The 16,461-nt window shown below is 55.0% G+C and overlaps 1 protein-coding gene across 1 annotated transcript in view; it reads right to left on the bottom strand.

Annotated features, from left to right (window-relative positions):
- Positions 1-10,188, bottom strand: part of MYH7 (myosin, heavy chain 7, cardiac muscle, beta) — a 21,963-nt gene extending 11,775 nt beyond the window's left edge. Inside the window, exons 1-21 of the mRNA XM_010831412.1 lie at positions 10,085-10,188; positions 8,859-8,911; positions 8,291-8,499; positions 7,894-8,037; positions 7,247-7,403; positions 7,068-7,095; positions 6,191-6,299; positions 6,009-6,101; positions 5,843-5,906; positions 5,327-5,425; positions 4,985-5,088; positions 4,211-4,349; positions 3,992-4,110; positions 3,728-3,877; positions 3,300-3,470; positions 2,398-2,707; positions 2,064-2,131; positions 1,646-1,733; positions 912-1,029; positions 644-767; positions 233-369 (exon numbers count right to left, since the gene is read on the bottom strand). Of these exons, the coding sequence (XP_010829714.1) occupies positions 233-369; positions 644-767; positions 912-1,029; positions 1,646-1,733; positions 2,064-2,131; positions 2,398-2,707; positions 3,300-3,470; positions 3,728-3,877; positions 3,992-4,110; positions 4,211-4,349; positions 4,985-5,088; positions 5,327-5,425; positions 5,843-5,906; positions 6,009-6,101; positions 6,191-6,299; positions 7,068-7,095; positions 7,247-7,403; positions 7,894-8,037; positions 8,291-8,491 (2,423 nt within the window). The 5' untranslated portion in view covers positions 8,492-8,499; positions 8,859-8,911; positions 10,085-10,188. The remainder of the gene's footprint in view (positions 1-232; positions 370-643; positions 768-911; positions 1,030-1,645; positions 1,734-2,063; positions 2,132-2,397; positions 2,708-3,299; positions 3,471-3,727; positions 3,878-3,991; positions 4,111-4,210; positions 4,350-4,984; positions 5,089-5,326; positions 5,426-5,842; positions 5,907-6,008; positions 6,102-6,190; positions 6,300-7,067; positions 7,096-7,246; positions 7,404-7,893; positions 8,038-8,290; positions 8,500-8,858; positions 8,912-10,084) is intronic.
- Between the last annotated feature and the right edge of the window lie 6,273 nt (positions 10,189-16,461).

The following is a 16,461-nucleotide window of genomic DNA, read 5'->3' on the forward strand; positions in this document are numbered from 1 at the left end:
GAGAAGGGCGTTGAGACAGCCTCTTCCCTCCTTCCTGCCCAGAGGCCCTGGCTCCTCCATCCATCCTGCACCGTGACAGCGAGGCACCCCCCGCCCCCACGCCCACCACTGGTGTTTGTAGCTGTGTTGTGGCGCTTTGTCACTTGAAGGTCTAGGGTGCTATTTCTCCTTCCACTGCTCTGAGCCAACCTGGGCCTTGGAGGCCTGAGACCCTCCCTTTAACATCTCTCACCTACGTTCCAGCAGCTTCTTGAACTCCATTCTGGAGAGCACACCTCGGGACTGAGCCTGGATGCGGGTGATGATGCGGCTCAGCCTTTCATCTCGCATCTCCTCCAGCAGCCCCAGCAGGCCCGCCTTGAAGAACACCTGCAGGGAAGTTGTGTGTGGACATGACTGGACAGGCAGGAGGGGGATGAAGAGGGGCTTATCTTAGGGAGGGTAACAAGGCCGGGAAGAACTGGAGGAAGGACGTCAGTGGCAGCTGGAGCTAGAATGGGGGAGCAGGGCTGTCTGGTCCATGGGGAGGGCTAGCACGTGGTTCAGTAATGCTTGTGAGACGGTTGGTAAAAGGCAAGGAGCCATAAAGTAAAAGGACAAGAGAGGTCTCCTTGTAGTCAGTTTGTTTCCTCCTTTTCTTTACCTTGGTGTGGCCGAACTTATACTGGTTGTGATCAATGTCCAGGGAGCCCAGCAACTTCTCTGCCCCTTTCCTGCTGTCAATGAACTGGCCCTCGGGGATGGCTGCTGGGTTCAGGATTCGATACCTGGGAGGGAGGTGCCCCATGTCACCTATGTTCTGCAGTGATCGGCTCTGCCCACAGAATCCAAGGCCACTCGCAGTTTCTGCGTCCTGCCAAGGCTGCCCAGGCTCCCCCTGTTCCCTGAGCCCTACAGCACCCAGTACCCACCTCTGCCGGAAGTCCCCGTAGAGGATGCGGTTGGGGAAGCCCTTCCTGCAGATGCGGATGCCCTCCAGCACGCCGTTGCAGCGCAGCTGGTGCATGACCAGGGGGTTGTCTATCACCCCTGCGGCAGGAGGGAAGGGAGAGGAGTGTGTGGGGAGAGCATGGGGCTAAGAGCCGAGGGTTCTGGGTTCTGATCTTGGCTCTGTCACAGACTGGCCTGTAACCTTAGCAAGTCAGTATTTTTTTTTCTTGCTATAAATTTTGAGAGTAACCAAAAGTCTTTCACAGTCCTTATTTTATATGGTTTATGCCTATTTTCATAGGTGGTAGCCAGGGCCAATATAGACCATTTTCTAAGCCCTGGTTAGGTTAAGGGACTTGATCAAGGTCACTGAACTTAGCAGAGCCAGGCACCCGAACCCAGACACCTGAACTCCTCCATCTCCTTTTGATTCAGAAAGGGAAAAACAATCCTTACTTGTCTCATCAGGGGCTGTAAGGCACTTAGGAGGGAGTGTCCATCAAAGTAGTTACACATTACCCTGAGCTACATGTTCTAAATGGAGGGCAGCACTGGGGCCAGGGTGGGAGGCTGTCTGTGAGCCTCTCTGGGGAATAGGAGGGGAAGAATGTGATCTGGAAATCTCCGAGGTGGGAGCTCAAGAGGTGATCTGAAAGACCCTGACCTTGGGGCAGTGCATCTCAGCAGTGGGCTGGGCCTGGCTTCTTGGGCTCACCTGGAGACTTTGTCTCATTGGGGATGATGCACCGCACGAAGTGGGGGTGTGTGGAGCGCAAGTTGGTCATCAGCTTGTTCAGATTCTCCTGTGGCCCAGAACCCAAGAGGGAGAAGTTAAGAAAGTGAAAGAGAAGTAAGAAAGGGAGCAGAGGGGAAGGAAGGGAAAGAGAGAAGGCAAGGAGCTGGAGAGTGAAGGAGGGCTAGGGTAAGACACAGAGGAGGAGATAGTGGGAGGCGGAAGGGATAAAGAAGCCAGGGGAGATGAGAAAGGAGCAAGAGCCGAGGCCAGCAGATACAGGGGAGAGAAGACAGGGCGCAGACGGTCAGGAAGGGCCTGAGAAGACTGAGTGGGAGGAGTCAGGGCTGAGCCAAGCAGGGGACAAGCAGGGCTGGGGTGGCGCTGATCACACACTCACCCTGTGCAGAGCTGACACGGTCTGAAAGGATGAGCCTTTCTTGGCCTTGCCTTTGCCCTTCTCAATAGCTGTGGAAGAGAGAGTCAAGTAAAGGGGACGAGAAGGCATGTGCAGAGTCAGGGCAGCGGGTGAGGAATCCCACCCTCTCCCCACATTTGGTTGCAGGCCATGATCTTCACTGTGGCTGCTCCAACTTCTCCACCCAATTCTCTCACTGCATCTGTAAACCCTGGGGCCCAGCCCAACATGGAAGTGGTGGGGGGCTAGCCCTTGACCTGCCTCAGAACCACAGTAGAAACCTGCTCCCGGTCCCTGGGTCCCAGTCTCCACTTACGTGTGTCAAACCCAGCATAGTTGGCAAAGAGGCTGCTGAGCATCTTGAGGGAAGACTTCTTGTACAAGTCCACCACCGTCTCGTTGAGCGGGTCTTTGTTTTTCTGCAGCCAGCCTATGATGTTGTAGTCCACCGTGCCGGCGTAGTGGATCAGGGAGAAGTGGGCTTCCGGCTTCCCCTTGATGTTGCGTGGCTTCTGGAAGTTGCTGGACTTGCCCAGGTGGTTGTCGAACAGTTTGGCCTTGAAGGTCATGTCGGTGGCCTTGGGGAACATGCACTCCTCCTCCAGGATGGACATGATGCCCATGGGCTGAGGGTAGAGGGGAGAGCGTCACTGAGCCTGCTTCAAGCAGATGGAGATGGACCCTGCCTGCTCTAGTGTCGATGGAGATGCCCCTTTGGCTATTAGCTGATACTTCAGCTCTGAGCAGTTACCTATTGACTGGCACCTGTTCAAACCTTCCCAAGGTGGCACTTTGATTTCAAAGGGACCTTTGTGAAAGTCTGGGAACATGGACACTATAGGTGCTTTACACCCTACTCCATTGCCCAGATCCCTGAGATGTTGCGGTTGAAAAGAAGTGCTCTCTTATGCTTCCCCATGCCACCCTCAGACTTCCTGCTCCTTGATGGGTAAACCAGGGTCGCTAAACACACTGCTGTGGGAGGCCATCCCTGAAGTGCCCATCCTCTGCGCATCCACTCTCAAGCTTTGGAACTCAGCTCTCCAGGACCACCCTGTCCTGGGTGGCCGGGATAGCACAAGACTCTGGAAACTAGGGCTTGGGATTCTTCTGTTAGCTAGATCACGATGCCCAGAAGGGTGGGGCGGCCATTCTTCTGGGGCGTTCATGTGTGTGGGGCGTGAATGGAGAGTTCAGGCAGAGGGCCCGAGGCAGCACCTTCTCGATGAGGTCGATGCAGGCCTGCAGGTCCATGCCGAAGTCGATGAACTCCCACTCGATGCCCTCCTTCTTGTACTCCTCCTGCTCCAGCACGAACATGTGGTGGTTGAAGAACTGCTGCAGCTTCTCATTGGTGAAGTTGATGCAGAGCTGCTCGAAGCTGTTGAACTGCAGGGTGGGGATGGGGAGGAGTGGGTCAGGCAGGCAGGGGTCTGTGGCCCGAGGGGTCAGCTCAGGGCTGCGTCCAGCCTGGCAATGGGTGTGGCTGGCTTCTCTCCGGTCAGGGCAGGGAGGGAGTGCCCCCTGAAGACACGTGGCTGTCTACACCCCTGGGGAGCCCACGGCCTTCCCCAGGGCTTGGCCAACGGCGGCTGCCTGTGAACCAGTGAGTTCCTGTTCTCCCAGACCCTAGGCTCCCCACTCACGTCAAAGATCTCGAAGCCGGCAATGTCCAGGACACCTATGAAGTACTGGCGAGGCTGCTTGGTCTCCAGGGTGGCGTTGATCCGTGTCACCATCCAGTTGAACATCCTCTCATATACAGCCTTGGCCAGCGCCCCTTTGGCATACACCACCTGGAAGGTGGGGGAGAAACCCGAATGAGGGAGTGGTGGGAAGAGTAAATTGCAAAGCTCCCACGGCTGCACCGGGCCAGCCCCTCTGCCATTTAACATCTGAAGATGACCCACCTGCTGGACATTCTGCCCCTTGGTGACGTACTCGTTGCCCACCTTCACCCGAGGGTGGCACAGCCCCTTGAGCAGGTCGGCCGAGTTCAGCCCCATGAGGTAGGCGGACTTGTCGGCCTCTGGAAGGAAAGGGCGGATGGGAGAATTGGAAAAGGGATGCCTCCTCCCAGACGAAGGCTTCATGGCTCCATAGCTGCTCCCTGCACCCCTGGCTCCCACCTTCGGTGCCGTCAGGCTCGGCCTGCTCCTCTCGCTGCTTCAGTTTGAACTTCATGTTTCCAAAGTGCATGATGGCGCCCGTCAGCTTGTACATGGAGTTCTTCTCCTCTGTAGTGAAGCCCAGCACGTCAAAGGCGTTCTGTAGACAGGACCCGTGGTGGTGGACCCCAGAAAAGGGAATAAGGAAGGTAAATGAGACCCCTCTGCAGTTGAGTGAGATCTTATCTCCTGAATCTCTGTGGGTGCTGAGACTCCCATCCCCAGTGGGGAACCCCAAAACTAAGCTGGGAAGTATAATAGCCGGGTGGGTGTGGACTGCCTTGGCCGGGTGTCAGCATTTAGGCTGTTCTCTGGAGCTGCTCTGGGTGACCCACTCACGTTTCCTACCACTGTCCCTCTTCTAGGCTCTTCCCTTACATCCATGCCTGGATCTCTCATGTGTCTATACCTGTTCTTCACCTATCAGCCTGCTCTGGCCCCACGGCAGCTGCATGACCACCACCCGCCCCTTTCCCTTAGTAATGCTTTGTTTTTTGGCTTGTCTGTTTCTTTTCTCTGTCCATGGCTTTCAACCCTCTGGTTTGATTGAAAATACCAGTCACTGTCTAATCTCACCTGTATCCCAGCACACCCAGGTCACAGGACACATTCTGGCCCTCACAAAGGAACAACAGACAGCCAGGGTCTTAGCTCGATTTCTGGGCCAGGGAACTGGACCCATTTGCCCCTCACCACCAATCCCCTTGCCTCTCAGCTGGGTCCTCACATACTTACATCAGTGGCCATGAGCTCTTCAGCATCATCAATTGAGGCCACAGTGGTCTCTCCTTGGGAGATGAATGCATAGTCATAGGGGTTGTTGGTGATCAGCAGCATGTCTGGGGGGTGGGGGGAGAGACGTTAGAATGGGGGCACAAACCCCTGGCCCTCCCTGGGGCTATCTGCCATGACACATGACCTGCAAAAGAGCATATGACAAGGCTTAATGGGGTCCTGCATCCCACAGAACTGAATCCAGCAGTGCGATAAACCCAGGGCCTGTCAACAAGCAGCTGCAAGTGGAGGGGACCAGGTTGCCATGGAAATAGTTGGTCTCAATTGGTAGCTGTGACTCACCCAGCAGCTCAGGCTTTTTGTTGGACAGGATTTGGTAGAAAATGTGATAATCTCTCTCTGCTTTCAGCTGGAAAATAACTCTGGATTTTTCCAGAAGGTCTGTGAATAGGAGGGGAGAAGAAAGAGAAGAAGAAAAAGTTAGGGTTTAAGTATAAGGAAATAGAGAAAAAGGAATGATAAATGTAGAGAACAAGACAGAGGGAAAGGGAGAGACAAGAGAGGGAGAGAAATGCACCCACAGACGCACAGAGATCACACACAGATATAGAGACGGAGACGGAGTCCCAGGAGCAGAGGAAGGTCCCAAAGAAAGACACACAGACAAGCAGAGACAGAGATGGAGACAGACCAGAGGAAGTCTCAAAAGGAGAGGAATATGTAGACCTAGAGACACAGAGACAGGGAGAGAGGAAGAGAGCCTGAGGGGCAGAGCTGTCCAGTGACACAAGAGAGAGATGGAGACAGTTAGAGTGAGGGCAGGGTCAGGATGAGCCCTAGCAGATCTGTGACACTCACAGGTCTCGATGTCTGCAGAAGCCAACTTTCCGGTCGCCCCAAAATGGATTCGAATGAATTTCCCCTGGAGACATGGAGAAAAATGGTGATGAGTTGAGGGAGAGCTCCTGTTTGACACATCCTTTGACCAACCCAAATCCCAAGTCCAAAGGCAGGGCCCACTCACGAAGCGGGAGGAGTTGTCGTTCCTGACGGTCTTGGCGTTGCCAAAGGCCTCCAGGGCGGGGTTGGCCTGGATGATCTGGTCCTCCAGGGTGCCCTGCGGAGGTCAAGAAGGATGGCAGGTGAGAGGCCTCCTCCTCCTCCTCCCTTTCTGCGGTACAGGCCCTTGGAGGACAGTAGGCCTACCTTGCCTGTGGCCTGCTCCTTTTTGCTGCGGTCGCCAATGGCGGCAATGACCGCGAAGTATTGGATGACTCTCTTGGTGTTGACCGTCTTCCCTGCCCCGGATTCTCCGCTGTTGGGACAGTCGGGCTTATTAGGCAGTGAACAAACATTATTTGAGACCACAAGCCTCGAGTCAGGAGAGCTTTATTTGGCAGGGGGAGCCCTGCAGCAGGAAGCCACCAGATAATATGCATCCCAGCCACAAAGCTGTGCTCTGACATACACAGGGTCAAGGGTAGCAACTAGGAAAGATGTGCTAGAAGAAGCGGATTTGGGCAGGTGGGAGACCGGAATTTGATCTTTGAGTTGGGAAGATCCCCTGGAGGAAGGTATGGCAACCCACTCCAGTATTCTTGCCTGGAGAATCCCCATGGACAGAAGAGCCTGGTGGGCTACAGTCCTTGGGGTTGCAAAGAGTCATACACAACTGAGCGACTATGCACAGCTCAATATGGTCTTGGCTGGGCAAGGTCAATTAAAGGAGATGGGCCCAGGCCATTTTGGAAAAGAATGGGCGGGGCTGGAAGAATGGGGAGGGTTTCTGAAGGGAAAAATGAAGGAAAATGAAGAGGGGAAGAAGACATGGTGTTCCCAGGCTTATGGATAGATGCGTGATGAGTTAGAGGGGCATGAGTAAAGAAGATGGGAGAGGAAAAATAAGAGGGATGGGGAGGAGAAAGGAAGGGGAGGAGCAAGGAGAAGGCCAGAGAAGACATCAGAGCTGGCACCAGAAGGTGGAGGGAAAAAGAACTGGGGGTCTGTGTGTGGGGGCTTGGGTCCTGATGGGGGGGTGGGCTCAAGGAGATTGTGGAAGGGAACAGGAAGTAGCCACACTCACGTAATCAGGATGGACTGGTTTTCTCTGTCTGTGGGGAGAAGATGGGGAGGACAAGTCAGGAGTTGCACAGGATGCTTTGTCATCTCCCCATCCTGCCCCAGCTCCCTGCATCTCTCCCAGAGGCCTGAACCCCTCGGGAGGAGGGGCCCTCAAGAAACCCTTCACTTGGGGCCTGTCACCTGTCAGCATGTACTGGTAGGCATTGTCAGAGATGGAGAAGATGTGGGGCGGCGCCTCGCTCCTCTTCTTGCCCCGGTAGGCGGCTACTACCTCGGCATTGTACACCGGCAGCCACTTGTAGGGGTTGATGGTGACGCAGAAGAGGCCCGAGTAGGTCTAGGGGAGGAAAAGAAGTGAGTTGCCAATGATGAAGTGGGAGGGGTGGCAGTTTTTGGAGTTAGAGAAAGGTCTTAGGAGAGGGAGAGAAAGGAAACTGTATGAACGCAGTCCATCTGAGCAGTCCCAGCCCTCAGGTCATTAGAGCTGCACCCCCAGGTAGTGCTAGTGGTGAAGAATCCACCTGCTAAGCAGGAGACATGAGTTTGATCCCTGGGTTGGAAAGACCCCCTGGAGAAGGAAATGGCAACCCACTCCAGTATTCTTGCCTGGGAAATCCCATGGACAGAGAACCCTGGTGGGCAACAGCCCATAGGCTCACAAAGAACCAGACATGACTGAAGCAGCTTAGCATGCACAAGGAGGCAGGGATTATGACAGAGTGAAGTACTGCCTGGGCACAAAGGACAGACACACTGGGCTCCAGGAGGTGGACATGCACGGAGCAGGAAGCCACTAGATTCAGAGGGATGCCCGGGGGTGCACTCACATAGATCATCCAGGAGGCGTAGCGCTCCTTGAGGTTGTAGAGCACTGCAGGCTCGTGCAGGAAGGTCAGCATGGCCATGTCCTCGATCTTGTCGAACTTGGGTGGGTTTTGCTGCAACACCTGGTCCTCCTTCACGGTCACTGTCTGCAACAGCCCACAGGCAGGGATGGGAGTTAGGCAGGTTATAGAAGAACCATGTTCATGAGAAAAGAATCCAGGGTCCCAGAGAAGATAGACAGGATGTTGGGGATGAGAAGGGCTATTTGGAGACAGTACATCCCTACCCAGAGGAAGGGAGAACCAGGACTATGTGGGGTACATCCTGGTGGCACCCGCCAGGCACCCCAGGCGTGGGGGGGCATCCAAGGTGGCCTCTCACGCTGGCCCCGCCACCCACCTTGCCATGTTCTGTCTCGGCGGTGACTTTGCCACCCTCTCGAGACAAAATTGTGGCCTTGACAAACTCCTCTTTGTCATCAGGCACAAAGACGTCCTTCTTGAGGTCGAAAGGCCTGGTCTGGGCTTCCAGCCGCTCCTTCTCTGACTTGCGCAGGTAGGGGGCGGCCTCCCCAAACGCGGCCATCTCCGCGTCCACCATGGCTGCGGCTGCAAAGGGAGGGAGAAGAAGCTGACTGCCCTCCCCTCCACTCTTCTCCCCTGCAGCAGGAGCCCCAAAGCCTAACACAGTGCTCAGGGGTCAGCAGGGGTCACCAAGAGTCCCTCATTCCTTCAGCTCATCTCCTAGCCCTAGCAAATCTATTGGGGCAGAGGCGGAGGCTAACTTGGTCCAGCCTGGGGGGTTCTGGGAGCAGGAAGCTAACTATACACACTACGCACATCTCTGAACCTCTTCACTACCTGACTCCTTCACTAATCACAGGTAAGAACTCCTGGCCACCAGGCCGTGCTCCCTAAGGCGAGGCAGAAACTAGAGTTGTGTGTCTTCTCAGATCGGCTCTCCTTACCTTGGCTTCTCAAACGCGCCTTCGAGAGGAAAGGGGCTCAAGGTGGCAGGGGCCTGGAGAGAAGGAGGTTGGTCAGGGCTGTGTCCCTGCCTCACCCAGTCCCGCCCTTCAGCACCCCTCCGCCCCAAGGCCTGAACAGGGGTGGAGGTGATGGTGGGCTTCTCTGGTCCCGCTCTTTCTCTCGCTTTTCCTACCCAGGTTCTTGATGTCACCTCAGTGAGCCCCTCACTCCTCACTCCTGGCCGATGGCCCTGCCCTGGCCTCCCCCGTCTAGTGAGCCTTGCCTTTTTGAGCCACCTGACATTCAACCAGTGGTCACACGGTTGGGGCTTTATAGCCTACAGAGCATTTTTATGCCAGTCCTCCTCCTCAGTCCTCACCCCATTCTACAGAGGAGGAAATCTAGGTTCATGAGCTTGCTTGTCCAAAAACACATCACAGTAAGTGGTGGAGCCAGGACTTGAACCCAAGTCTCACGACTCCGGAGCCAGTTCTCATCCATCCTGTCCCCATTCTATGGTCAGTTGTGGTGGACGTTGTTAGAGAGGAGCCCCCGTGGGCATCTTCTCATGGACACACCCATGGCACAGCTGAACACGCTCCACGACAGACATGGGAGAGCTGTACATTCAGTCTGTGCCCAGCACAGAGACCGTGTCAAGGGTACGAAGACAGGACACCATGTTCCTGTGCCCGGGAGCAACTTTTGCAGGGAGGACACATACTCCCACTGGCTTGACTCCCGGCTGCGCACACGAGCCATTCTGTGTATGTGAATGTGGGTAGTTACCCAGTGCAAACCTCACAGAACTAGCTTTTACACACAAACTTCTGAAATAATTGTTCTCTGCCATCCTCTTGCCGCTTCCTGCTTGTCCTCGGGCCTAATCATAAACTCGTCTCTCAGTTGATATTTCTGTGTCTCAGGCACACAGCCACACAGCACACAGCCTCCCTCACCAAACATTCAGACACACACACACACACACACACACACACACTTCTGGTCTCACATTTGCAGTCAGACCCAGACATCTCCCCCTGTAACTCATGACCCCCCTTTCCCCTGGCACGTACACACATGTCTAGACCTGCCCGTGTGTGCTCCGTGACCAGACCTGACGCTTTGCATGAAGCCCTGAATGTAGTGTGCTGTTCCTAGAGGAGCCCCTTCCTAAACCTGGGCCCCTTATCCCAGAGGAGGGCCGCCAGCTCCCAGCCCCTACCTGAGAGCAGCAAGGAGAGAAGACTGGAGCGCAGGAGAGAGCTGTGGAGCCGACCTGGCCAGGCGGGGGCTGTATATATGGGGAAGCAGGGCACCCCCACCCCCACCTGCACCCAGTCCCCAGCCGGATTTAGAAAGGACTGTTGTCACTAGAAGCATTTCCCCCAGGCTCCCCCCTCCTTTCCCAAACCGTGCTCCCCTCCCCCCCTCCAGCTAGGAAACAATTGGAAGTGGTCGTCATTGTTATGGCATGGAGTGAGCAGGGTCTGATTCCAGGGGGCGGGGAGGGCTCCAAGTACAGCCAAAATATCTCCCAGGCCAGGCCTCACATTCCACAGCTGGAGGGAGGGGGAACTGACCACGACCACCATGACCTCAGGCAGGCTGTCCCCCCACCTCCACGCCCTCTTGGACTATTGCCCTCGGGGCCCCTGCCCCCAGGACCAGCCTGGTCCCTTGCATGGTGCCCTTTCTGCTCCCTGGCCTGGGTCCTGCACTCAACTGTGAGATGGGATGGGGTGAGAACGAGCAACCCCAGAGCAGAGTTGGACCCAGGGTAGGGGCTAGGTGGGGGCAGCTGGAAGGAGGCTTCCCAGCCAAATGGCAAGTCGTACGACCAGGGAGCTTAGAGATGGGGCCTCTGGCTCAGGCACTGATTTCCTTGGACAGCCAGGCAGCGTGTGAGGTCACTGAGCCTCAGAGCCAGACAGGCCTTAGTGATGGGTCCAAGTCCTTCACTTCATGGGGAGAGGAAAAGCCTTCTCTGAGATCATGCAGCCAGTCAGGGCAGCAAGATTCAAGGAGGATGGGGAGCAGCTCCGGAGATGGGGATGGAGCCCAGCCTGGGGAAGGAGCCTGAGAAAGAGGGCTGGGGGTCCGAGCAGCCCAGGATGCTGCTGTGTGCGGAGGGCTGTGTGTGGAGGGCTGGCTCTGGATGTCTTTGGTTGGAGCCTTTTGCCTGTTTTCCTAGCCCAGACCACAGGCACTAAATGCCCCACCTCAGGGCCTAGACAACACAGCTGCTGTGATCTAGGAGGGGCTGTGCCTGCCTGCACCCCGCTTGTGTTCTGTAGGGGTGACCTCTCTCCAGCTCTGGTGAGATTAGTGTTCAGGCAAGGTGGGTAGAGGGACTGGAAAGATCTCCCACTTTCCTGAGGGCCTGAGGAGCACTCACAGAGGAGGGGAGCAAAGGGAGTTGGGGCTCAGCCCGTGAGCACAGAACACAGCCGATGCCACGCTCCTCCAGTGTTTAAGCTTCACTGGCTCCGTGTCCAGGCAACCACTGCGTGGTCTGGTTTGAAGCTCCCCCTCCTTCCCAGTCACAACTCTTCAGCGCATGCGGACTGATCCGTCTGATTACTGTGCGCTTGGAAGGAGAGCTGCAGGCAGGGGGATGGGGCGCAGATGCACTTTGAAGGTGCGGTGGGTGCAGCAGGGAAGGGCGATCCAGGTGGGGGCCTCGGTGGGGGCTGCCTGGTAACCACGACTCAGTCTGGGCGGCATTAGTTGGGCTATGGGAGGCCGACCATGAAACGCAGGGGCTGTGCAGCCAGTGCAGCGCAGCTCCCAGGTGCCAAGGTGTGCAGCCGCTGAGGCAGCCCCTACAGGCACTGCTCAGCAGAACAAACTCTGAGGGTCCCGACCAGGCTTTGCCAGGTGCTGAGGGATTAGGTCCACTGGTAGGGACCTCAGGGACTGGCCACGAAGGGCAGAGTTTCTTTTTATCCACCCCCTCGAGCTTTCTAAGCGAAAGTGGCTGCCCCTCCCTGAGTTCCCAGGGCTCAGATACAGATGCAGGCAACTGAGATTCACAAAGGATGCTTGGGAGCCAGCTGAGCCATTTTAAAGCCAGTGTCTTCATCACGGGCCAGCATCTGTGGTGTGGAACTGGGAAGCCTTTTCTACAGTTAGTAAATCAATGGTACTTTGTTCCCCTCCTGTTGAGTTGGGGGGATCCGGTCTACTGGTGTTACAGTGTTACTCTTCTCAAGAGAGCTTATGAAGAGGGAAAGAGAACTCGCGGGTCTCTAGGCTTGCTGCCCCAGTGCCCCAGTTTGAAGCCAGATTGGAGGGTCTGACATCCTTAAATATCCCCACTCTTTCTTCAGCCCTCTGGCACCTACACTTAGCTCCATCTGGATTCTCTTCCTTCTATTCGCTACAGTTTGAAGACCACAGCTTTGCTGACTCCTTCATTCAACTAGTGTTTATTGAACACCTACGTGCCAGGCATTATTTCAGTCGATCAGGATGTGACAGTGACCAATATAAAGATCCTTCCTCCGCACAGCTCTACTCAACTGTTTGAAGACGTGAAATCCAGGCCTGAACTTAGAGCCAGTGCCTTTGCTCACATGCACATTCCTGGTGGGAGGAGTGAGGGGCCAGGGGCCCCCTGTGTGGGGGTGCATGGGGAGAGTGCGGGGTGTGTTAGAGTGATAGCAGATAAGACAAAGAAGAGCAGAGCAAAATGCTATAAATAAAGAGGGGCTGGAGGGCGGACAGCTTCACCAAGGTAGACCAAATAAGGCCTGGAGTGGAAGGAAGGTAATCTGCTCCCCTGCCCTCCCCTCCCCAGCATTGTGACTGCTTTGTCTGGGCTCTGTCACCACCCTGATCAAGTGTCAGGCCCAAGCAGGGGCCATTTGCTGTGAACATGCCAGCGGGAGTTCAGAGGAAAAGTTGCTAAAATTACTACCAGGAATGGGAGGAGGAGGGGCGCGGCAGGGCAAGTTAAAGGAGACCTCGGCGTGAAAGGAGGGAAATAAGAAAGGAGCCCCCAAACCCATGGGATGGGAGCAGGAGAGCGGCAGACATAGGCAGGGGTCTTCGGCCAGGAAGAGGAAGGGGGCACGGTTGTCTGCGCATTTGGGAGGGGGGACGCAGCCTGGAGTGGGGCCCAGCACTCCAATCTGCCTGCCCCCAGAGTCTCTGACCTTGGGGAGACCCCTACCCTGGCTGCACACGAGCCTGGGCTTAGGGCCTGAGCTTTGTGCCCGTCTCAGGTTTCCCTTTGCAAACAGCTGCTCCTTCTTGTCATTCTTTTGTCTTCCTGCTGGCTTCCAAATCTTTGCGCCCCTCTGCACCCTGCCCCCACCCCCTTGTCCAGAGTCTCTGCTTTCCGACAGACAGTGGACAGCTGGAAGGGGCTGCGGCTGGCCCTGTTTAGTTTGGGGTGCTGGGAAAGGTAGATCTTACCCTTGGGGAGTGTTTAGAGGGGCACAACTCACTAAAAGAGAGGCTTGATGGGGCGTGAATAGTTTGGATCCAGGCTGGAGGTCAGAGAGCTTACGAGGGCCACCGTGGCAAGCTTTGGAGTCGGTCACAAAGGTCCACTTTGAAACGCAGCCCCTCTGTTTCCCAGCTGTGTGATTGATGTCAGTTATGGAACCTCCCTGAGTCAGTTTCATCATCTGTAACATGGGGATAGTCAGGGGCTAAAGACCAGGACTTCCCTGGTTGTCCAGTGGTTGGGAATCTACCTGCCAATGCAGGGGACATGGGTTTGATCCCTGGTCCCGGGAGATCCCACAAACCATGGAGCAACTAAGCCCATTTGCCACAACTACTGAAGCCTGCACACTCTAGAGCCTGAGCTCCGCAGCTAGAGAAGCCACAGAAATGAGAAGCCCACACGCTGAAACAAAGAACAGCCCCCACTCGCCGCGACTAAAGAGAGCCGCACCTGCTGAGCACTTTGGTGTTAGACCTGGAGCCCTGAGCGCTGCCTGCTCTGCTCCAGACCCCAGTTGGGGACCCAGCACAGACCCCCACTCCCCTACTCGAGGCCCTCTGCTCTGATCACAGGCATCTCTGGGGCAGTATCCTGGGGCTGTCAAGCCTGAATCAGCCCAGGATATAGACAGACCGTAGGATTTAATAGGAGTGTATGGTAATTCTCAGTGAGGAACCAAAAGGCTGAGAAATCAGCCACTCCTTCCCAAGGCGAAAAGGTGTTCTCTGTGTTTTTTGGTCCGAAGTCCCCCTTCAGCAGGCCTCCCTGGGATGGTCACCTGTCTCCCCACCCCCACTCCCACATAAACACAAGTGAGTGAACACAAGCACATGTGCCTACACACTTTACACAAACATGGGCGTGTGTGTGTATATGTGCTAATTGCTCAGTTGTGACTGACTCTTTGCAGCCCCATGGATGTAGCTTGCCAGACTCCCCCTGTCCACGGAATTCTCCAGACAAGAACACTGGAGTGAGTTTTCATCCCCTCCTCCAGGGTGGGTATGTATACATCTCTGCAAAACACCTGTGGTACAGTCAGAGCTGTATCTGTAGCCAGTGCCAAGACTGTTTGATGAACTCACCAGGAATGCCTCTCTCCCAGCTGCTAGCCTGTCTCATTCTTCCTTGGTGGGAGAAGAGGCTGGAAGCAAGGAGACCAGAGAGGAGGCTAGGATAACCATCAAAGTCAGGAGAAGAGTGGGGAGAGCAGATGCAAAAAGGAAAGAAAGGGCGAGGCTGGAAGAGTTTCCTTTTTTTAAATTGATTTTTTATTGGAGTATAATTGCTTTATAATGTTGTGTTAGTTTCTGCTGTATATCAAAGTTAAGCAACTATATGTATATATATTTCCCCTCCCTCTTAAGCCTCGCTCCCCTCACCCCCCACCCCCTGCCAATCTCACCTCTCTAGGTCATCACAGAGCACCAAGTTGAGATCACTGTTATACAGCAGTTTCCAATAGCTGTTTTACACATGGTAGTGTCTAAGGAAGAAATCAAATGCCTTGCTGACAGATCGGATGCAGGAAATGAGGAAGGAAGATTCATGAGTGTGTGATCCTGGGAAGGATGGGAGCAGCAGCAAAGGGGAGCAGGCTTTTAGACAAGCAGGAAGAGGACAGAGTATTTGGTTCAGGGGAGTTGGAGGTAACAGTGGGGAATCTGATGAAGATGGTTTGCATCCTTGTAGGAAGTTGGAATTCTGGTGGGCAGGGCTGGTACGTGAGACCGACTGCCTCGGGGGGTGGCTGTCAGACTGGAGAGCACAGAGAAGGCAAGGAGCACAGGAAAAGGGCAGTTTCCTCGAAGCCAGAAGAAGTTCTTCAAGAGGAGCAGGTGGCCATGGTGTCAGATGCCAAAGACAGACTGAATGTCAGGGAGGCAGAGAGGAGGAACTCGGGTTATCCTGGAGCAAGCGCCTTCTGCAGTCTCAGGACAGATCCAGGCTGCAGAGAGGTATTAAGAAAAGGATGAGTGGACAGGAAGTGGAGGCAGTGGGTGTGAGCCCTGCATTTGAGGAGCTTGGCAGTGAGCTGAGAGATTAGATAGCAACCAGAAGGGGAAGAGGCCAAATAACATGATTTGTTTTGTTTTGAAAATCGGACAATCCTGTACTTGTGAAGGGGGATGATAAAATAGACCCTTGTTTCGTTCTCCAGTCCCTTTTACATTTTCTGGTTCTGTTTTTCTTTTTTTTGCTTCTCTCCTTCTGGAAGCCAGAGGGGTGGTTTGGAAGTACTTGGAGGGTTGAGGTGCCCGCCTCCATGAAGTGGGCTTGCAAATAGGAGGATTCTCATCCTGCTCACTCCTTATCCCCAGAGATGCATGCAGGGAGATCACAGCGGAACATGGGGGCAGCCACACTCTCATCCTGTGGCCCTCCCCGACTGGCCTGAGAAACGTCTGGGCCTCCTGTGTTCCATGGCATGAGGACCAGCCCAGGGCTGGAGGGCAGAAGTGTAGCTCTACAAAGTGATCTGAAAACATGAGTAGTACCCGTGACTCAGCTGCTTCTGCTTGCTTATGCCTCAGAATTTTTATTTCACCTGGAAAGATGATGTTCCTGGCTTGACAATACAGGTATCCCTGCCTGTCTGAACCCGTAACCTGCCGTGGGATAATGGCTGGTCTTTGGGAGCAGGGCTCTCGCTGGTGTTCTGAGAGTATGGAAGGTGGAGGCCTTCTCTCTGCCCACCGTGCAATGCTGGGCAGCATTCCTGCTGCTGGGTTTGCAAGCCTGGGTTTTAGTGCAGGGCTTTGATTCCTGTCTCTGCTACATACACCCGAAACTTCTATCCAAATATTAGAAACTCATTAAGAACACAGAGAGGTACACACATCACGAAGGTGCTTCCTGCCCTTGGGGAGGGTGGTGAGCAACCTCCCTGGGTCTGATTTGCAACAAAGGAGCTATGGAGCGGGCGGCTGTTTCCTCTCGAGGGAGCTTTTCAGGGGCAGCTGGCAACCTGACTGCCAGGTCACACCAGATCCATGAACCAGACCAGGGATTGAGAGCTGGTCAGGCTCCTTGATGTCTCAAGGGACCAGAGCTGGGGTCTCAGCTTCCCACCTGCAGCAAGGAAAGAAGAGACAGTTATTGTGGGACTTTGGACTGACTAGATAAGAAAAGAGCCTGACCCG

This window comes from Bison bison, unplaced genomic scaffold (assembly GCF_000754665.1).
Source record: "Bison bison bison isolate TAMUID 2011002044 unplaced genomic scaffold, Bison_UMD1.0 scf7180017864526, whole genome shotgun sequence".
NCBI classification, from domain to species: Eukaryota; Metazoa; Chordata; class Mammalia; order Artiodactyla; family Bovidae; genus Bison; species Bison bison.